At 35.4% G+C, this 23,217-nt stretch overlaps 2 protein-coding genes across 3 annotated transcripts in view; both read right to left on the bottom strand.

Moving 5' to 3' along the window:
* Positions 1 to 1,709, bottom strand: part of ORC2 (origin recognition complex subunit 2) — a 31,506-nt gene extending 29,797 nt beyond the window's left edge. The window contains exon 1 of the mRNA XM_070933261.1: positions 1,674 to 1,709. The gene's annotated coding sequence lies outside the window, so the exon portion shown is untranslated. The remainder of the gene's footprint in view (positions 1 to 1,673) is intronic.
* Positions 1,710 to 13,312: 11,603 nt separating this feature from the next.
* Positions 13,313 to 23,217, bottom strand: part of HYCC2 (hyccin PI4KA lipid kinase complex subunit 2) — an 80,083-nt gene continuing 70,178 nt past the window's right edge. The window contains exons 11-13 of one of the 2 annotated variants that reach the window (XM_070933257.1): positions 20,864 to 21,023; positions 19,464 to 19,631; positions 13,313 to 14,078 (exon numbers count right to left, since the gene is read on the bottom strand). In XM_070933257.1, coding sequence (XP_070789358.1) covers positions 13,480 to 14,078; positions 19,464 to 19,631; positions 20,864 to 21,023 — 927 coding nt within the window. In that variant the 3' untranslated portion in view covers positions 13,313 to 13,479. The remainder of the gene's footprint in view (positions 14,079 to 19,463; positions 19,632 to 20,863; positions 21,024 to 23,217) is intronic. The other variant, XM_070933256.1, reaches the window with a different exon arrangement.

Below are 23,217 nucleotides of genomic sequence, written 5' to 3'. Positions count from 1 at the left end.
TTACAATACAGTACACAAACTTACAAAATTTTGCTCAAAGGTTATACAAAAATTCTGACTGGCTTTCACATCAATGTAAAAAGAATGCAAACCAATGTCATCAATTGAAGCACATTTACTTGGAAAGGAACAAGGGTAGGCAGTTATATTTCTCACTAAAGAAATAGAATATGGTGCTAAAGCCATCATAAAAATATAGCACAGGTAATCCCTGGTTTACCATCACAACTGAGCCCAAAATTTCTGCTGCTAAACAAGGCAGCTGTTAAGTGAATTTTGCCCTATTTTACAACCTTTCTTATCACAGCTGTTAAGTAAATTGTGCAGTTATTAAGCTAGTAACATAGTTAACTGAATGCAGCTTTCCCATTGACTTTGTCAAAACGATGCAAAAGGTGATCACATGACCTCCATCATAAGTACATACTTGTTGCAGTGGTGGGATTCAAAAATTTTTATTACCAGTTCTGTGGGCATGGCTTGGTGGGCGTGGCAGGGGAAGGATATTATAAAATCTCTATTCCCTCCCTAGTCCAGGGGAAAGTTACTGCAAAATCCCCATGGGAGGCAGAGAATAGATCGGGGCAGGGCCAGTCAGAGGTGGTATTTACCAGTTCTCCGAACTACTCAAAATTTCCTCTACCGGTTCTCCAGAACTGGTCAGAACCCGCTGAAACCCACCTCTGACTTGTTGCCAAGTTTCTGAATTTTGATCATGTAACAATAGGGATGCTGCAAGTGTGAAAACTGGCCCTAAGTCACTTTTTTCAGTGCCATTGCAACTTTGAACAGTCACTAAACGAATGGTTGTAAGTCGAGAAGACTGTCTGCAATACAATCCTCTATATACCTATTCAAAACTAAGCCCTGCTGTGTTACATGGGACTTGCTTCCGATAAGAGAAAGCAGGACTGTGGTTATCCCACTTTTCAGCAAGTTGTGCGCAATTAAGCAAGCCCACAATCACAGGACATCACAAAAACGAACCCCGGTAGAAATAGAAAGAATTTAATCTGAATAAAGGTATTACGAATGGCCTAAAAAAAAAAAAAGAAAGGCCATCTCAAATCTTCCACTCCCGTGGAATTGACACGAGCCGCTTGCAACTGCCCACGTATTCGAACTACAATTCCCAACATCCCCGCTATCGGTCGTGTCGGGTCGCATCGTTGCGAGTTGCTTCTGGAAGATCTTGACGTTACACACCCAACCGTAAACACCTTCACGGACGGTTGCAGGGTCGGAGGAAGAAAGGATTCCACTTGAACGGGCTACTTTCTCTCTCTCTCTCTCTTTTTTTTAAAGTCAGTATTTTGTTCGTTGCCACCAAACCACACAGAACAAGGACTCGGTTGACAAACAGGAACCGCCGCCTCCTATTTTAACCAAAGCGCGCATCTCACCGGTCCAGCTTTCCGACTGTTCGCGCCGCCTGTTTACTGAGCAACAGTTCTCCGGGGCATTAATTTGGGGGCGACATTTGCGTTGGTTCTCTCGCTCGCTCTCCCTCCGCTCCCCCCCCCCACCTCCTCCTCGCGCGCGGAATTCCCAACCACGCGCCCTTAACGCTGAATCGTTTCACCTCAGCCGACGGGCGAGCTCCGAATTCCACCCTCTCCCCCTCCCCCACCCCGGCCCTGGCTCGCTCCACCCGGTCCTCCCCCCTCGCTCACCAGGTCACAGCACCAGAATAAACGCGAGTTTCCCGCCAGCTGCCAGAAAGCTAACCCACCCTCTTTCTCAGGGTATCGTGGACCACTCCAGTGGGCGGAGCTAGCGCTTCGGTTTCCTTCCGCGGATTCGTGATTGGCCCCTTTCTACGGCCAATGAGGAAGGACTCCTCCCCGGAATTCGACGCGATAGGGCGGCAGTGACGTCTCCCAATTCTACTCTTTTAACAATATATAAACAAACCACCGGGAAGGTAAGAGAGCGAGAGGAGCTGCCTGGCATTTGAGCCACCTAAATTCAATGAATGAAAGTAGCTGGGAGTCGGGTTATGCAGCTACTTTATTCGTCTTTCTCAAGTCTGGATTTTCAACATTAGCAATAAAATCTAATCCATCTACTAAAATTACAATATTTAGGCCATTTAGTCTTCCGATAGCCGTTTCTGTAGCATCCCCTTATGTATACTGTGGGTTGAACACAGATTGAATAAACTAGATTCAAAATTGTCTACTATAGCCATCAAATCTTATAAGTGTTTGCGTCGGTTCCTTACCAACTACTTATACAGATGTAGTTTTGGAAACTCCATTTTGGTGTCTTGAATCATAGCCTAGTTGGCCACAACTTAAATCAGAGAAAAGATTTCACTTTGTGACACCACCACCCATTTTAAGAAGTTCGGTAGTATTTTTAATCCTCGTTCAGATTTTGTTTCAATCATTATTCTTTGCAATCTTCCTTAACCGAAATTGGCATTAGTGCAGACATGCATTCATTTTTCCATTTGTAAGTCTCTTTGCAGTTTTGAGATGAAACTAATGGCACTGATTGTATTGTTTCCACTAGACTTTAAATGTACATTGCATGTACATTACACATTCTTAAAGATCCATCTCATCCTGGGCACCTTTTTTTTGAACTTTTACCATCTGGCAAACGGTACATGATAATAAAAACAAGGACAAATAGGCTGAAAAACAGCTTCTATCCCAGGGCAGTAACTATTGGGTTTTCAATTCAATTGTATAGAATGTGAAGGATGTGTCTCTGTGTTTTATTTTTATAGTTATAATGTACACTGAAGATGGCATTTAATTTCGTTGTACGAGGTGCAATGAGAATAAAGTAAACTTAACGTCTTTCCATCAACACATTCCATTGCAAAGAATTACAATTTGCTTTGCTTTAGCTTTATCCCAGATCCATCCTGAAAGAGAAGTAGGATACAAGGGCTGTAAATAAACCCTGAAACAAACAAGCACTGAATCGCCTTCCGTTTAAGCCCCGATCTGCCAGGGTTTGGGCTTCTACCTGGAATTTTGGCCCAGTTTTTCTGAGATTCCAAACAACTTTTAGAAAAATACATTGAAAATCTCCCTCCTCTCCCAATAAATTAGGCTGGATTCAAATAACAGCTTTTTGGTGCAGCTGGAGGCTATAGTCAACAGGAAGCAGATAGGCCTATAATGTAGAAGAAAGAATGGAATTAATCCAGATCTTCAGCATCTCAGTGTCCTTTGGATCATGCATCTTATTTCACACTCCATATGAACAAACCTAACTTGCCATTTACCTATCTCAAATACTTATAGGGGAAATCACTAGGAAAACCCATGACCAGAAAAAGCAAAAAACAAATACTTGCCATAGTTAACAATAAGATGGCAATGACTACACATATTGTGACTGGGTTCCAAATCCCGTCGCTACCGGTTCACTTGTGTGTGTGTTTCTGCGCATGCGCAGAAGCATCCGGGCGGGTGGGTGGAGCCTCCTGCTGCCACTGCTACTGGTTCACCCAATCCGGTGTGAACCAGTAGCAACCCACCACTGATTGTGACCAAAGAAATTTAAGGGATATATCTGTAGTCACTAGGAATCTTAATTTGACTTCGAGGATGCCTGGCATGAGAAAAGTTGCAATTTTGTGATTTAGCAGAAGATGGCAGCATTATTTAAAAAGATAAAGCTTTCAAGTTCTACAAATAACCTGAGGACAAATTATGCCATTTTTTTAAAAAAAGATAGCTACAGAGGTGCTTAAAATTTTGTGAACCATTTTGAATTTATAACATTTCTGCATAAATGACTTAAAACATGTTTTCAACATATCAGAAGTTAGCACCCACCCCATTCCTAGAAAAATGAAATATTCTAGGAAATATTAAAAAGGGAGAATATTTCCCCTAAAAGAGAAATAGAAATCTTAAGACAGAAACTCAGCCCTAGCTCCCTGCCCCAGCAGGGGCAGATACTTTGGTTCAGGGGTGAAATTTAGCTGGTTCTATCAAGCTTGGGCGAACCGGTAGCGGCGGCTGTGGGAGGCTCCGCCCACCCATGTGGACATCATGACATTGCTTTTTTGTGATGATTTTAAGCCTCTGTGCATGCACAGAAGGCTTTGCAGATGTGCAGAAGGCTTTGTGCATGTGCAGAAGGCTTTGCGCATGTGCAGAAGGCTTTGCACATGTGTGGATGACGGCGCGCACACATTTGCAAACCGGTAGGGAAGTGAATTTCACCCCTGCTTTGGTCATTTACAAGACAAAAGGTTGGGCCAGTTTATCTACAACACAAAAGACATGGCCCTCAGGACATGATAGGATTAGCCCTCACTCAAGATCCAAACCAGGACAAAGCCATTAAGCCATAATAGGAATTGCCCAAAGCCCCTTCATTACATCATCACCCAGCAAGATTCAATCAGGCCTGGGACAGACAGCCTACAAAGTTAGCTAAGACCTCCATCCCCTGAGAGTCTTGACAGCCAATGGGATACATTTCTTGTACAGGAAAAGGAAACTCTAGGGCCCAAGAGAGTGTATAAATATATCCCCCTCTCCACTCCATGTGCTCTTTTTTGCCCAGGACCCAAAAACCCCATGTGGTCCTGCACCATTAAACCATATTTCCAAGTAGTCACCATGTTTCCAGTGTCTTTCTTCCTATTTGGAACTGAACCCAGATGTACATTTCTTCTAACACACACAAATTCTGAAACTAGATTAAAACAAATTAAGCAAATTAGTAAAAAAGTTATAGTTCATTTATTTGAGGAAAGTCATCCAAAACTTATTTATTGTTAATCTATAGTTTGGGTAACAAACTATAGATTAACAATAAATTTGCCTACAGAATATGAACAAGTGGCATTACTATGAAACTAATGTGATAAAATTATGTTCAATTATTTTATGCTTATTTTAAGGTATATAAATCAAAATTAAACCATGCTTCAAGGGAATGCCCAAGAATACCAATCAAAGTAGCTACTATAGTCATTGAAGAATACTAATTTGGATAAATTATACAATATTGGATCAACAATAATGGCAATGCATCAAATCTGGAACCACATCTTAAATTGATGAAGAACAGATAGAATAGTATCTTGTGGAGCAGGATGAAGAGAAAATATATATAGTTGGACAATTAAGTATAATTTCTTCAAAAGTGGCATTATCTTTCATTAAATTATCACTGAGCCCATTTACCTCCATAAATTTTGGCAAAACCAAATACATAAGGTTAGGCTGTCTTCATCAGGCTCCTTAAGAACACAAATTTCAGTCTGTGACCTATAAAACCAACTTTTTAAAGTTGAAAACCTAGTAATTACTTATTAATAAACCCTTCTAATATTCTAAGAAATATATCTGAAGAACAAGTAAATCTTTTTAATGTACAATTGACTCAAATCAAGAATGAGGAACCTAAGCTACTTCAACTAATGTTGGACCTCAGATCCAGTATGACTAATGTTTGGGAGAAAATAGATGTAGATCAACATCTGAAAGGTTATTTTCACTACTCCTAAATGGCTTAGGATGGTGTTAATTTCTGGCCACTGTCACTGGCAGATTGGAAGTTATCATAGCTTCAATGCTCACCCTACACTTTTGGAAATAATATCGTTTTCTGTCTTGTGACATTTTAGATGGTTCTAAATCTGTAAGTATTTCAACAGCTATTTAACAGTGTAAGGGTTTATATTAAATACCTTTGAAGAGTTTGGAATGGAATGGAGTGGAATGGAATGGAATAGAAGCCAATGTGAAAGTTTTAACAATTACATCAGTAGTTGCACTGACAATCTTCTTGTCTATTAAATTCCCAAGACATGAGAGTATTTGGAAAAGTACCAATACATAACCTCCCAATGTTTCACAGATTAAAATACTGCAGCCTGTAAAACCTATTGATGCTCTGTGCCAAGTAATACTAACAATCAGGCCCACTATTCAACCAGTTTTTAGAAATTGACTTCAGTGCAAAACAAGTATTCTGGATTATTATATAAAATACCTACCCAAAAGAAGCATGTTTTATGAGAATATAATATGCTGTTCGTGTAAAAGTATACTGGGGAAAATATGACAATGTGACCATTTTTCCAGAAACAGCACAATATTTATTTAAACACCTTTTATATATACATATATATTCTGCGTTGCAGATTAGTTTAATTTTATACATCTCTATTTACAATGATTCAAAATATTATCTATCTCTGGCAGTTATTTACAAATTCAACACTTAACACAGTTCAACATTAACCAGATTCAGTAAGACAGTTACGATAATGGCTTACATGCACCAGTATAATGATCTTCAAAAACATGTCATCTGAGTTCTGTTAATAGTTTTTCACAGGTCCCAAATTAGGGCCCCAATGCCACAAAGACTGCATTTATATTATATACTCCTTTTGTTTAACATTTCACCAGCACCAAATTTTGATTTGTTTCAAATATCATACAATATGCTGGTGGAATATTATCATAACTTAACTCCTTTCGTCAAACAGATGTTCTATAAAATAAGTGGGCTATTTGCTAGCTATGGTTTTTGTAAATGAGGTAAAATAGGTTACATAATGCCAGAACGGTAAAAATCCTTCAGAAATCTTGGTTTAATAATAAACCTTTGTATGATAGATAAATAATTGGTCAGATGGAAGGTGTGAAGGGAAAAGAAAATGCTTTTGAAAGATGAGCTTATGTAACTATTGTCAAACAAGCTAGAATCAAACATTTTTAAGTCAGGATATCTGTTTACAAACATTAAAAATTAACATCTTCATTCACCATCAGTAGTTCATCAGAAATTATTCAAATCCAAGAGTAAAGTTTTAATGTGATCAAATTAAATGAATCATCTTGTCTTTGAGATGACTTTGCAATAAACAGACTGATTTCAAGTTTCTACATTCTACTTTCCAATCATAAACAACACATTCAGAAATACTAATACTAAATACTAATGAGAATACTGTAAAAAGTAATTTCAAAATGAAGGCTAGTTAACGTGTGTAAAATTTTAAACACTCATGAATATATTTCATTTTTATATCCCTCAGAATGCCTATTGCAGATAATTGTTTAAACAGAAACATTACAAATTAATAACGATATGTTGATCGTAAGTAAAAATTCAAGTGAAAACAAAATCAAAATTGATAAGCCAGTGTAAATTAAATAGGATTTTTTCCCACTATCTACTAATTTCAAGTATTTTATATGTAGAATAAAGACACTGGATTGGGTTACACATGATAAACTATTAAACTGCATGAATTGATATTATATTGTTAATGCCAGGAGTAATCTTGGTCCCATTTGAAGCACCAAAAATATTCTGTTTCTGTTTTCTAGTACCAATAGATGCTGCAATTTTAATTAATATTTAATGTAATCAGCTTTTAAAATTATGAGTAGAATTCAAAATTATACAGAAATGCTTTTGTACTCACTAATATTTATCTACTTTGCAAATTAAAGGTCTCAACATAAAACGGATGCTCCTTATTACAAATCATGGAATGACTATACATTTGAAATTGTATTTCTGGGAAGAACAGTAAACCAATTTTGAATATATATTTTCAAGTTTACAATACTTACTGTAGGCTTGAATATATTTAAAAACAATTTAAGGGCTTTAAAAAAAAGATATGCTCTAATCATATATAGTAGTTTATGCAATTTCATACTGCATCCTTGACAATTCTGATAGAAATTTAAGAAGGGATATTGTAACTTGTACCTCTTGTATATTTCATTGTATTTAACTTTTACATATGGTGGAAATAGGTATATGAAAACATACAAATAACCAATTTTTAAAATCCTACTTGTTTTTTGAAGGGATTTGAGTTTGAATGTATTATTGTCCACAAAATTTTACTTATATGTTTTAAGTGCAAACTATTTTGAAAATCTTATTGCACCTAAAGTGAGGGTTCTTTACAAAAGCACAATACAAAAATATTTGTGGGAAATCAAAAGGGAGAATTAATTTTTTATTCAAAATATTATTTGATGTATTAATCAGCAGAAAACTAAGTTAGATGGATATTCAGGCTAATAGTGGTATCATGTATTTTTATTTAAAGAGAATTTATTTAAAGAGAATTAAATGAAAGAGAATCAAACCTTTAATTATAAAGAAAAATTAAAGGTTTTTATTCAAATGATTTGGTGAATCTTTGGATCATAACCAACAAGTGCAATATTAAAAAGATTTAACAGTACAAATGAATGTGAATTATTATAATGGGATATAATGCAGAAGCACTAATAACAGGAAATGAGTTTAATTCCTAATGAACCATGAGTAAACCATGAGTAAAAACTTTTGTCAAGTACTTCTTTCTCACTGACATTTTTCTTTGTTGTGTTAAACAAATTAGTTGTTCAACAGTTGGAATGAACCAACTTTGAATTCATCTGAGTGATTTTGCATGTATACTTTATCCTACTAATGTCCCAATATTGAATTTATGCATTGCATTTAGTATTAAGCAATAAATCAAATTACTAGTCTTTGGCAGTTATTAATTTTAATTGCTTGAAAATGACATTTTGTTTAATTTTAAGCAGTAAAATTATACTGCATGATATGTGATTATCCAGAAATAATTTATAAAACAATTTTTTAAAAAATAATTTATGCAAATAGTATTTAGATTGTCTTTTCCCCCTCATATGTTCTTTAAATTTTATGTTCTAAAATAAAATTGTCAATTTCATCTCCTTAATTATTTGTTAAAAGTTGCAATTTTTGTACTAATTTAAAAAATAATCTATGGTATTTGGATGGTACTACCGGCACTCAAATTACTCCTTCAAAATGTATTTGTAACAAGAAAATGAAAATCTATTCCCTGAAGATAAATACTGATACTAATGAAAAAATATTAAACAAACATTTGGAAATATACACATATACATATATATTTCAGAATATTACATTATGATTATAATTACATACATCTTGCAAATAACAGAGCAATTGATTGTCAACAACTGACAAATAGTACACATCTGTGTATGTATATATGTATATGTATTTTATATATATATATATATATTTGTGTGTGTGTATGTGGGTATACACACACACACATACACACACATATATACATGCACAAATCCATTCCCCAGCAGAAAAAAAACTACTTCCCACAAAATAGTGCAAATCAAAAGTCTGAAATTATTATGATTTCCTTATTTCAGTTATAAAATATATGAACTTGCCTACTTTAAATCTACAAAGAGCATCAAGACACAAGACACCCAGATTATGAATCAGATACTATTACTGTATATGTCTGAAAAACACTATATTTTTAACAATATCTCACTATGATACAAATTCATCATTCTGGCATAGAATGATGCATAGTTTTACATGAAAAATCTATTAAGAAATAATTGAAAGAGCTGCCCATAAATTGCACATTAGCAATGTTTGAAATAGTTTTGTAATCAATGAGATGATTAATCTTTTTCTCATATTATTGTCTGTATTATGAAGAAACCGCAAGCCAGGTCAAATGGTGTAACTAAAATAATCAAACATTTGGTAATAACCACATAATTATATGCTTACCTTTCCTTTTCTTACATGTAAAACTAGAGCAAAAGTAATGGCAGAATAGTCTTTACAACATGGTAATTATTACATATTCCTCCAGAGAGGAAGGCAAGTAAAAATATTTTTTCAGACTATTGTCCTACCCAGTTTTGTTCATAGATCTTTCTTGTAATCATATTTTCAGATTTGTTTTTTATACAGGCATTTTGGTCAACACACGTATAAGATATGAAGATGCTTTGTTCTTTTCTACTGTGCAACTGGAACAAAATATTGTAAGAACTGCCATTTCTACTTAACAGAAGTATTATATAACAGGATACGTATAACAATATTTAAATACAAATATCTGTCATATCCTTCGGAGTATTACTGTTGCCTATAATCCAATAAAAAGTTTGTAATGGCAAATTACAAGGTTCAATGCAAAGTTCTGACTTCTGTGCCAATCTAATTCTATTTCATTCCCATGTCAATGAATTTTACAAGTTACACCGAGCATTGATCAGTTGCATCTTCAGTCAGGCGTCACCATTTTTAGTGGAATTAGCTTTCCATTCTTCCTTTTCAAAATTGAGTATTGTAACTCTCTCTTTCTAGATTACAATGAGCTTGTGAACCACAGTGTACTTTCTGAGTAACACATGAAAGGTAGTGACTGAGTCTCTCTCTATATATTTGGTAAGCATACATGGTAAGTTTACACACTTTTGGATAGTTCATGGTCAACATTATAAAAGCTACTGTGCAATTCAATCCAGATATAACTAAAGTGGGGGGCAGGGGGCTAGAGTAGGCAAACCCAAGGTGCTAAGAGAAAAGGAACAATCTCAACCATGAATAAGAAACAGAAATATTACATCCCCACTGAGTCTGAACCTTCAAATATAAAACATCAATACAGTGCTTTTAGCAAAAACTTTGGGACAGCTTAGCAGCAGATACATCAACAAATGTTGAAGCAGTACTAGCATGACCTATTAAGAGAAATAATTAATATTCTCAAGTAAGACACAGACATTTAAGAAAAGATATCCAGCAGTGTTTCCTCCATCATAAAGACACAGAAACAAGGTAAGCTTCGTACTTGAGTCCACAGTATGGGAAAGTTGCATATTAAAATAGGAATAGAATCTGAACAATGTGCCGACGCTTTAGAAGAAAAATAAGAGAAGAAACATAAACCAAAATTGAAAACACATACATGATGTTATAATGTGTCAAATGATACTAAAAGCAAAAGAACTAAATACAGAAAATTGTACTGCACAGAAGAAAATAATCACTTTACTAATTCTATGTCATCACCCCAACATATGTACACATTGTAATTTTTATATGTTGAGAAGATATAATATATATTTTATTCAATATTTAAAAAAATAAACTATAACCTCTTTAAGATGAAGATTTGCACAGTTAAACACATTCCAGTTTGATAGCAAGCTACCAATCATCAGTATGTAAATTAGACTTTCGGCATATTATGTGCATACAACTACATACAGATTTTTTTTTTTAAAAAAAACAAGCTTAACCTGTGACTTTTAAAAAACAACAACAAATAAATTAACTGAATTACAGCAATATTTCTTTTTAACTCAGACTTGATTTTTGCTACGTAGAATACATGGATCTGGATCTTAAAAAGCTACTCTAGGTATAACCACAGGCTTGGTCATCCCAATAGTTTTTTTAAAAATCCTGTCACCTTGGTCATAATCATTTCTGTGATCTTCACACCATTAAATCAGAAGGATGCAAACATAGTTTAATATGTTGCACAATGAACTACTACTTAACACTTAAAAGCCCAAAGTCCCTAGTTATAAAACTATTCATGCAGTTTTCTGTATAATGGTCATAGTTTCTATTATTAAAAAAGACTGCTGAATTATATGGGAATCATATTAGTTCTCTAGAAAAATAAAGACATACAGCTAGGTCCCTTCTCACTTTTTCTACAGAACAAAGTAACTTTTTGAAGTTGTCTGTAATGGATGGCTTTAGAGCTCAAGAAGTCTAACCTACATTATACATATTATTCAAAATTATTCTGAATATTCAATAATTACAGTGAATCACTGGGAAACATTCCTGAGTTTCAGTAATATTGGAATTAAATTTGACATTAGCTTTAATGAGGAGTGCCTATACAAAGTAACTACTACTTAGTGTAATAGTAATAATTTAAAATTTAAAATGAGGATTACTTTAGCTACAATTCTTCTGACAAACTCCAGATTCAAATCAAAAGTCAGGGAAGAAAGACAAAAGAGAGTAGAAGAACTGGAAACTATCAACTAAACTTAATTTTTCTTTAGCAGAATAATGGCACTTGATAATCTAAACATTTTAACCTTTGACCCTTCTGAAAATAATGTATTATGTTTGAATCTCCTCAACCTATAATTAATTCAAAAGGTTACTTCGGGGAGGGAGGAATATAACTTATATCTGTTCCTTTCATTAACTGTCAACAGAATTCCAGGTCAAAGTACAGCAAAAATATAAGAAGGCAAAACAGCCCCCTTTTGCTTTTCATGTATACATTACTCTTCAAAACATGATGAACACTTTCTTTAGAATAAGAAATGCAATTTAAAGCAGTGATCTACAGCACAGATATCACGTATTGCTGACACACCACATGCATTCAAGATTAAATTCAACAGTATGCATTCCCAGATTAAAGTGGGGGAGATATCTTTAGCTCCCCCACACACACCCGCATTACATTAACTATTTGAAATATGACTGCAATGGATTGATCAAAATATAGGCAGTGAATTGTTTCCTTTGGAAAGAGAAAGCTGCCAAAAAACCCCACTGCTTGAGAAATGATTTTAAGGAAAACTGATGCCTCAGTATTTCCAGCAGCCATTGCCTCTGTTCCTGGCATTTCCCGCTGGAGAACACTTGTCCTTTTTGAAGCTTCTGAGTCTGTTCAGTGACAAAATTTAGTCATTCCACCACAAGCACCCTGAAAAACTCCCTGGCCTAAACTTCAATTGTTCTTGTATGTTCCAAAGATTATCAACTTACAAAAGTAACTTTTAAAGGAGCATTGATGAGTAGTCATACTTGGGAAAGCCCATGCCCCATTTTCTCAATCTTGTTTTAAATATATTTCATCTTTCAAATTTCTACCACGTAGAGAAACAACCCTGTTTCCTGGGTGGGGAAGACATGTAAACATCACTCCATAGGCCTTAAAACTGCATTGCAACCTATGCTGTCTACTTACAGCCCAATTCATTCTGAAGGAGCAATTTCTTGGTCACATATACATGTCTCGGTAGCTGAACATTAAGCTTGGGAGGGCAAGAGTGGATGGATGGTAGAGGAAGACTACCCTAATGTTCATGACAAAGTGCATTTCAACTGCCATCAGAAGCAATGACAATATTCCTCTCCCACAGAATTGATTGCACTAACTCAGAGGTCCAAAGTCCTACTAGAATCTCTGAGGCACTCTTGGTTCCAAGAGACAAAAAAAAAAAAAAAATCACAATTCATTAGTCTTTGCAGAACTTTAGACTGAGAAAACTAACCCGTTTATTATTTCTCAGGAAAGCCGAAGCTTCATTTTGATAGGGATCATATTCTCCATTTCCTCCAATCTTCTCAAGACTCACAGTGTTGAAATGGGAACTGATCTGCCTATAATGGATTGCACATCACCCAAGGAGAATCAAAGGCTTGGAAAAGGCATAAAGTATATTTTATACTGTTTCACAATGACATTTATGGGAGAGGGGGCAAAAACATGAGGTTTTATTGCTGTTTCAGTACAAAATATAGTATAGTATCTAAATGAATCGAAGATCACCAAAGCCAGGATTTTCAAACGATAAGATGAAGATTGTAGATGTTGCTCAAAAAAGAATTGGACAAATGGAAAAAATATAGGAAGGTAAAAAAAAAAAGTTAAACTTGGGATATTAGTTGCATATTGAAACTTGGGGATCGGGACTGCTTAGTCAGAGGAGCTCCTGGTGAGTGGACATCTTTACCATTTCCACCTTGACTTAACCGGTCCTCTTGTAGACTAATGGTTGAAAAACGATTGGAGTTGCCAGCTACTAAGTTAGTAACACCATCACTGCCAATGCCAACATTGGAACCCGTCTGACTACCATTCACATAGTCAAATGATTTACTGGAAGAAGCACTTGCAGTTCGGATCAGGCTTACACTGCTGGCTTTTGGTACCACCTGCCCAGCAGGCAAACTCAAATGTTTCTTTGTGGGAGTAATTTCAATTGCATCTGTACTGAGGTCAATTGATTGGTGCAGGTACTGCTTACGGGCAGATTCTCGAGGGCTGTCTGTGGATTTGGTAGCCAAGATGATCTCCTTATCCTTGGCCAAAAGCCCAGCAACTCCTTTCCTTAAGCTGCCCCTCTGAGATGTGGATGAAGGTTTGGTCCCAGGTGGCTGGCTGCTAAGTGATGCCCCAGAGGAAAACCCTTCATCAGCGTCATTGAAGTTCACAGACTCTTCTCTTCCACTGACTCCTTCAGCATCTGAAAATACCAAAGACCCCAGAATAAGAAATTACAATACTGTGATTCAATTTTAAAAGTGGATAGGATTCCACTCAGGTTTTTTAAAGCAAAATTATGTTGAAAACATTTTGGAGAAACTTAAAAACTTCAGGTTACAGTGTTTTTATTGTAATTGTTTTTATACTGCAGTCTGGAACAGAATGAATTTATTACACAATGCTTAAATGGATTAAGTTTCTAAAAGGTATGCCTAGGACTGTGTCCATAATAACCTTTCTCAAAAAGTCATAAACCATTCATGTTTTATTACATATCTACTAATATGTAAATTATAAAAATGTGTATATGGCTATAATCCTAGCTGTACTTATTAATAAGCATATTAAATACTGTATAGAGAACTTTTACTTCTGAGGAATGTTTATGATTGTTTTTAATGAATGTAACCAAAAACACATTCTTCCAGGAGTAAATTCATATGGAAATCTTCCTGCCATTCCCAGTGCTAAAGATCAACCTAGAATGGATGTGCTGGTACATAAAATTAGGTCAGAATTCATTTAAATAGAAAATAGTGGGTTGTTTGGCTACTTTTAGTTTGTTTGATTTCATTTTTGTACCTCTGCCTATTCTAAATGCCAAAGGGGCAGTTCTATTTCAGTATTTGTAGGGGTTCTGTGTAATGGAGATTTTGATGCATGCAAGTATTCCTGAATGTCAGCATCTGAGTACTATTTTATTAATGTGTGTATTTAACAGTGGTACATGTGTTGTTGTGAGGTTTTGTAAGAATGTTTTTGCGTATCAGAGTAGCACTGGGTACAAGATGGGTGGCATATAAATTTAATAAATATACATTTTTTTAAAATTTCTGGACAGTTTCAAATACTGACCCATTATCATGGAATTAGCACAATGTGGAAGTATTATAAACAAGAGAATAGATTATTTACAAAGCAGAAGCAAGTCTCCATAGCTGATGCTGTGTCTGTAAAATATTATTTATTTTTAGCTAACCAAGTGCTTAACCAGCCTCTCAGATCATTCTCTCTTCCAATCAACTATTTGGACACCATTATTTTAACTTAATACTGTTCTGTTTTGTACAGTAAAACTCAGTTTATAATTATTCTGACATACATCATTTCTCCCCCATTTCAAAAATCTCCTCTGCGAAGTAATCATATTGATAAATGTAAATATGTAGAATTAAATCTGACAGCTGAGAGAATGCCCATTTTACAGGCTGAAAGGATTTTTTTCTATTTCCTCAGCAATGTTGATTCTTTTACTTCATCATTTTAACATTTCAAACATTAACACAACCGTGTCCTGTAAAATAAGAAGGCTCCTTAGATTAAAAAACAAACAAACCTTGAGCCTTGTACAATATTATGTTTAAAAAACAAGCCACTTTGCAAATGGTATTCTTCACACAAAAAGTTAAAAAGCCATTTGAAATAAAAGAATGTCCTGAAAGCAAATCTGCCTTTTAGACCATGCAAAGCTAAGTGAAAGTGCTTTTGATTGAACAGCAGTAGCTACTGCCTTCCTACCACCACCTCTCTTAACCCCTCCTTACTTTAATGGAGGGAACACAATATCCAGAGGTGTTTCTGAGTCAATTTCCATGGATACATCTCAAGCCTTACAATCAGTTTGCAAGGATAAAATGACATAAAGTGTAAGAAATATTGTTGTTTGTCAATGATGTTTGCAACATTACTATTTAGTATAATTAATAAAATTATCCCTTCCGTTCGGAGAAAAGAGTCAGAGAGGCTCGGTGTAAATTTTCCGAATGCCACCACCATGCAGAGGCCAAGGCAACTTAACAGTGCTTGAAAGTGAAAAAGGAGGAAAACAACATGCAAGGTAGGTCCTCTCAAGCCATCAAGTATTCAGAAGTTCAATTTGAGCAATATACAGATTTACTAATGACTATAAATATATTCTTTTGACTTCAATGGGAACATAGTCATTTGGGAAAAAGTTTATTTTTCTCACAAAAAGTTCAAGTATATTCTGAACCAAAGTTCTTGTAGGTAATAAAGCTTGTCAGAGAAAGAACCAAAATATAAACTCAAAAGGATATTTCAACCATTTTTTGGAAAAAAAAAATTTAAATCAATGCTAGCTCTGCCCTCAACAGGTACATGGTTCATCAATGCTCCCAACATTATTATTCATATTCAAAGCTGCTCTTACATAATCAATGTAAGAGGAGTACATGCACATTAATCCTCTCAGTATTATGATTCTACTTTTTATTAACTTACAGAAAATATTTACATAAAGTGACCCAAGCATGTTGTAAAAAAGACTGATTATTTATTATATACTTGGAATATTTAAAATCAAGGATAAATAAGGAAGTTCAAATGAAAACAATTTTATTATGATCATAGACCAGTATAAGAAAGATAAGATTGTGTCATTTTATTTACAGAGTTTTGAAAAGAAGCAATATTTATCAATTTAATGCAAAATCAGCAAGATCACCAAAAGAGAGTAATTTAACAATGTGATTTCCTTTTATGATTAAGAGAAGACCAATCTTTTCCTATCCCAGACCCCCCCAAAAAAGATTCGTTCACAAAAAATATGATTTTTAAAATACTTTTTTGTGTAAGTTATGCTCACTTTATTTATCTAGAAAAAATTTAGGCAACAACACCTAATCTAAATATATCTAACATATTAAAGAAAGAAGTACTGTGGCATCAAAGCAACTCTTTTTGAAAAGAAGATTTGAGAATTTGTGCGAGAATTTCTGTACCTTCTTCTGGTCATGCACATGCAACATGTAGTTAGTACAACAAAATAAAACCAGTGGGAGAAAAGTTGTGGTTAGGGCTCATTTACTGGCCATGCTCAGATTCACTCAGTTCTAGGAGTAAATTCTGAATTTCATGCTTCCATAGTTTTCCAATAATGCCTCTCCTCTTCAGACATCGTGAACTCTGATTGCACGATGGATTCAGATGCAATAAATAAGGAATCCTAATTCTAATGCTAACTCTAAAAGGTTTGTTTGCTTTGTTGTTTAGTTTGTCAGGCGCAAGAAATCAGGAGCCAAGACAGTTCAAATGAATACAGGTTTAATACATGCTTTCTACAAGACTCTGAACTACTAACAGTCAAAGGAAAATTGGCAGTAGATAAGAGTCATTGGAATTCAAGGTGGGCTGGACTTAGATCTCTTGTGGGCGCGAAGGGACTCGAGATTGATGATGACGTGCTTGACCCCTCCCTCGGGCTCAGCTTGGTCATCTCCTACATAGCTTTCCTTGGAGCAACTGTGAAGCATGTACAGCACATAATTTGCAAATGTTATTAAAGTCTTAAAATATCAGCAATGCCAAAAAGACTACACTAAAGACAGAAAAGAAGCACTATAGAAATAAATTAGGGGAATATGCAGATTAGCAAAGTATAAATTTATAACTATAACTTAGAATGCATTGCTATCTGAATACTTCTGCACCATCATCAAGAGGACAGTAGGTTAAGGACGTGCAGAGAGTAAAATGAGAATCTCTTAGTAAAGAGTAAAGAGTTAACATGAAGAATACCACTATACAGGGCTATAAGATTTTTTCTCTCTTCAAGTTTATATTACCTACTTCGAGACACAATCCTATAAATAGCACAATGGCAATTTAATTCCACTTCAATCCACTGAACAGGTGATTAAACCATTCACTGAACCGGAAGTTTGGTATATAAAATGGTAAGAGAAATGGTTTCCCCTCCCCTTCTAATATTAAATTACAATTAAAGTATTATTTTATATCCTGTAAAGCATTCCAGGTGGTGAAAACAGCATCAATATTTTTACTTGACACATTTTTATTATATATATATCCATTTGTATATATACAAATATATTTATTTATTGTATATATACATTTATATATCTACAAATGTATATATGTATACATTTAGCAGACTTAACATGCTCACTAGCAGGGTGTTCCAGGATGCAATAGAATGAATGGATGATCTTGGAGGATGTGAGAAAGAGATTGCCGATGAAACTATCAAACAAGAAGCGCTTAATTTAACTTAATTTAAGAGGAAGACACTTAGGAAGACCTGCCCTAATTGATCAGAGGGTTAAAAGTGTCCTTCTAGACTCACAGCTAAGATTAGAGCAACATCTGTCAGCTGTGGCTACAGGGATCTTTGCACAGGTTCGCCTGGTGCACCAATTGCGACCCTACTTGGATCAGGAGGCTCTCCTCACAGTCACTCATGCCCTTGTCACCTCACGGTTAGATTATTGCAACACGCTCTACATGGGGCTACCCTTGAAAAGTGTTTGGAGACTTCAGATGGTCCAGAACGCAGTCGCGCGAGCTGTCATGGGTGCACTAGGTACACCCACATTACACCAATTCTCCGCGAGCTGCACTGGCTCCCTATTGGTCTCCGGTCACAATTCAAGGTGTTGGTTATTACCTTTAAAGCCCTACATGGCTCAGGGCCAGGTTATCTTCGAGACCGCCTTCTACCACATAGCTCCCAGCGACCGGTAAGATCCCACAGAGTTGGTCTCCTCTGGGTCCCGTCAGCTAAACAGTACCGGCTGGCGGGCCCACTGGGGAGGGCCTTCTCTGTGGCTGCCCCAGCTCTCTGGAACCAGTTACCTCCTGAGATCCGGACCATCCCCACCCTATTGGCCTTCCAAAAAGCAGTGAAGACCTGGATTTTCCGGCAGGCCTGGGACCGTTGATCTCTCTGTTGCGATCTGGCGAGATCTGGCCATGAATGGTGTGAATAGGTTTTAATTGTTTTTAATGTTTTAATGTTTAATGTTTTTATATATGGTTTTTAAATGCATTGTAAGCCGCCTTTAGTCTTCAGAAAAAGGCGGCATACAAGTTGAACAAATAAATAAATATTAAATTAGTCTTAAAATAAAGTAGATTTTGCTCATCTACTCAGGTTTCCTGTTTGGTTTACCCAGAAGGGCTGACATCAATCTTGCAAATCTGAAGGTACAAAATTCCTGCCTCTCCTAAGTTTTTTTCTCTGACCATTAAGCGACTGCGGTCTCCTCTCTCTCTTGTCTGATCGTTCTCTAAGCAGAATCTTTCCCTGATCACCCAAGATCATCAACACATTACATTACAAAGTGATCAAAATTATCAGGTTATTTTAACCATGCTAAGCTAGATATTATACAGATAGTCAAAGTCCAAACTGTTAGAATAAACAGCTCCAGGCCTAAAGCTAGGCCTAAAGGGATATGTGCAGAAAGAAGGAAAGAGAAGAAAGTATACCTGTGGTCAATGGAACATACTCTAAAGCAAAAGGGAATTCTGCTCGGGAAGAAAGAGCCAGGATCCTCCCCAAGCAATGGCTTTACTGACTTATGCCACCTTATCTCTGTCCTACCCTCTTTTGTGGCTGGTGTCAAGTTGGGCTCCGGTGAGCCATGCTCAGGGATCCTGAGCATCAGTACGTCCCCCTCTTGCTTGCGTTTGATCCCTAGGTCTGTGGAGCCGTGCAGGATCGGAGATCCGGGAATGCTCATGTCAGCATCATTTGAGAAGTCAAAGCCATCTGGGATTCAACATATAATATTTTAGTGTCTTTCTACTCTTTCCCTAATCATTACAACCCAGGCAGGGAAATGAAGGTGTACACGGAATACAGAAAACCAGAAAAAACAGAAAACAGAAAACCTGCATTTTTTTCAAAGAAGTTGAACAGCATCATAAAAATAAGTGGATATGATGTGCCGTGTGCAAGAAGACATAAATGCAACACTTCTGCAGTGAGGCTGTACATGATGATGGATTTGTAAAAATAGGATTAACTGTTTTTATTATGAAGAATTCAGAATGAAAACAAAAAACAGAGAATCAACAAGTATTGTACATAAATATTTAACAAGGAATTTAAAGTTTAATAAAAGTTCAAATTTTATGTTTTTGCAGTCTACTATATATTTACCAATATAATTGGTAAAAAAAATAATCAAACCATACCCACCCATAACAGAAATTGGTATATTTCCAATTTAACATTTGCTCTTTTTTTTTTTTTTTTTTTGCTGGCAGGGGTGAATTTAAAAGATTTGAAGTTGCTCCTTATGAAAACTAAAAGATTCTTAAATTATCCCCACACAAAATACTTGAGATTTATCGTTAGGTTTGCAGAGCACAGGTCCTGAAAATATTAGTTTGAATTAATATTAAAGTACTAGTTACCATTTTATCAATGAAAAGACAAAGTGAACATTTTCAATATTGTCTAGCCTTTTGTTGGTATTTTGGAATTTTATACATACACACCCCCCTCTATTCCATTTTTTTTTTAAAAAAGAGCAACACACATCCCCAAAAGTCAGATATAGATTATAAATTATGAAATAGTTTGAAAAAGAAAAAAAAAGTCTAATTTTTTTGAGATACTATGTAGCTGGATTTCCCCTCAAAATGCCATCAAAGTAATTACCTTCCAACAATTTTTTAAAAAGCAGAAAGATCCAATCCACTGAAAGTAGAAAGTAATTACAAAATTTTTAAAGTGCCATTCAATTTCCATACCATGATATACCACTTAAATCATTTAAGTTTTTCTGGATTTCCCAAAATATAAAATAGGAAGAATTCTTATTTCATTATAGTATGCAGTCATGATTACACATTTGTACATATACATAGATAATTATTTTCTGTATGTCTGTATACCTGAAATGAATGCTCAAACTCAGGCTTAGAAACTAGCATTTGCCAGTGGAGGGGAATGATACCATATTACAATTTTCACTTTGCATTATAAAGACTTACCTTCTCTTCTCCAGCGATGTCGGCGGATTGAAGCTGTTGTAATAGCTGTCCGAGAAATTCTTGGCACTGTTGGAGTAACCTCTACTTTCAAAACCTTCTGTCCTCCTTGTGATGTATCAGGAGCATCAAAAGGTAATGAATTCTTCATTGCATTTGCAACCTATTACAACAGTAAAATGCTGTGTAAGTGTCGGGGACAAAAGATCAGGTCCACACATGAAGGTCCAATGAAACTGATTTATTGCTGCTCCTGCCTATGCACAGGAATATTTTCAGCTAAGGGTTAGCACCTGCTAGAACTTAGATAAGGTCAACAGAATTTAAAGGGAATTGGACTTAGCTCACTTGTGGCTACGTAGAGATTCTAGGCTGAACCCTCTTTGAACCCCACCCCCAGGTTCTGCTACTCCTTCTGCTACAGTAAGTTGGCAATCAAAAAAGAAATTAAAGGAGGACTAGAGAAAAAACTGCGATAACCAAATTTTAGGATTTATATTAAATAACTACAATCCTTGTAGTTATTTAACATAAATCTTTGCATTTTTAAGTTTTGTAGTTCCATGTCAGGATATGTACTCCCTTCTATCTTCTGCCAGGTGTGTGTTGCTTTTGTCAAATTTTACTTATAGAGTTGACAAATATTGTACTGTATTAATTTTGGTATAACATATTTAACTAACCCTTCTGCTACTGTAAAACTCTAGATGAGGATATGTATGTAAAGCCACTATCAAAGTCTCCTTTGATTGTACTTTCTGTATTACAACTGCCAAAAATCAATAGTATAGTTTTCTCACTATTTGGGAAAATCATAGTGTCCCACAACTCAAGGATTAGACATGGAGAAGCTGGCCTTCTACTTCCCAAGATTTCCTTTACATGTACCCTTCTTGCTACCAATCATGATTTGTTAACCTCGTAACAGGATATTATTTTCTTTACTCTCCCATTTCCATCAGTCGAATCAGATGAGTAGAAAAATCTTAACTATGCTTTATCTAGAGATGCTAACTTAAAAAAGAATTTTATACCAGTTCTAGCACAAATGACACAAAAGTTTCACAAAAGTTTCTTCTTTTCAGTGTCACTGAATCACTTCTTGGGGCTATGCTGGGTGGTAATACTACCATATGAGCTGCAATGCTGTTTCCAGGAGCATTACGGCGGGAAAGGCTTGTTTATAGAAACTGGCTATGCAAACCAACCACCCTTTGTCCATCATGATAAACTATGTAGGGTTCACTAAAAATGAAAGGAAATGCTTTTGATTTTCTGGGAACCATATGAGGGAAGTGGGAGCTTCTCAGCTCCAGAACATGTATACAACCATAAACCATGTAGAATTATTTTCATTCATATATGCTGTTTAAAATGTATAAAATTTGCTTTACTAAAAAAAAAAAATCCAGAAGGCTGAAGATCACTGACAGACACCCTGTTTTATGACTAAGATTAGCATACAGATTAAATTATAAAGAGGCAAGCACCTTACTTTTCTTTTTTAATAAAAAGGAGAACAGAAAAGGAAAGATTTTAAGTAAAAATGCAAATAGAATGAAGTGCAGCAAATATAAACTTTTTAAAAGGTTGGAAAGAAAAAAATTCATTATTATATTATTAATATTAATATTATTAATAATACAATTATTAAATAGAATAGGAATAGGAATAGGAATAGGAATAGGAATAGGAATAGAATAGAATAGAATAGAATAGAATAGAATAGAATAGAATAGAATAGAATAGAATAGAATAGAATAGAATAGAATAGAATTTTTTATTGGCCAAGTGTGATTGGACACACAAGGAATTTGTCTTGGTGCATATGCTCTCAGTGTACATAAAAGAAAAGATACGTTCATCAAGAATCATAGGGTACAACACTTAATGATAGTCATAGGGTACAATATTATTACAATATGAGCATATCAGAAAGGACTTTCCATCAGATTACTGTTTGCCTTAGCTTTTTCAGTTTAGTCAAAAACAAAAGCTGAATTCAAATGAATTCAGTCTATCTTTAGGCTTTTTAATATATTACAGAGAGCTTTTTTTCTTTTTTTGCTTTAATTTATATGCCGCCCTTCCCCGGAGACTCAGGGCGGCTTACAATGCATTAAGCAATAGCCTTCATACTTTTGTATATTTATACAAAGTCAGCTTATTGCCCCCACAATCTGGGTCCTCATTTCACCTACCTTTGAAAGGATGGAAGGCTGAGTCAACCTTGAGCCTGGTGAGATTTGAACTTGCAGTAATTGCAAGCAGCAGATGTTAATAACAGTGCTTTAGTCCACTGTACTAGGGCTCCTATTATCAGCAGAATTTATTTTTTATTAAAAATTGATTTAGTA

Source organism: Pituophis catenifer, unplaced genomic scaffold (assembly GCF_029215685.1).
Source record: "Pituophis catenifer annectens isolate HBS135680 unplaced genomic scaffold, rPitCat1.0.hap2 SCAF_1, whole genome shotgun sequence".
Taxonomy (NCBI): domain Eukaryota; kingdom Metazoa; phylum Chordata; class Lepidosauria; order Squamata; family Colubridae; genus Pituophis; species Pituophis catenifer.
The sequence above is the reverse complement of the archived record's forward strand: the minus strand, read 5'-3'. Positions and strand labels throughout refer to the sequence as shown.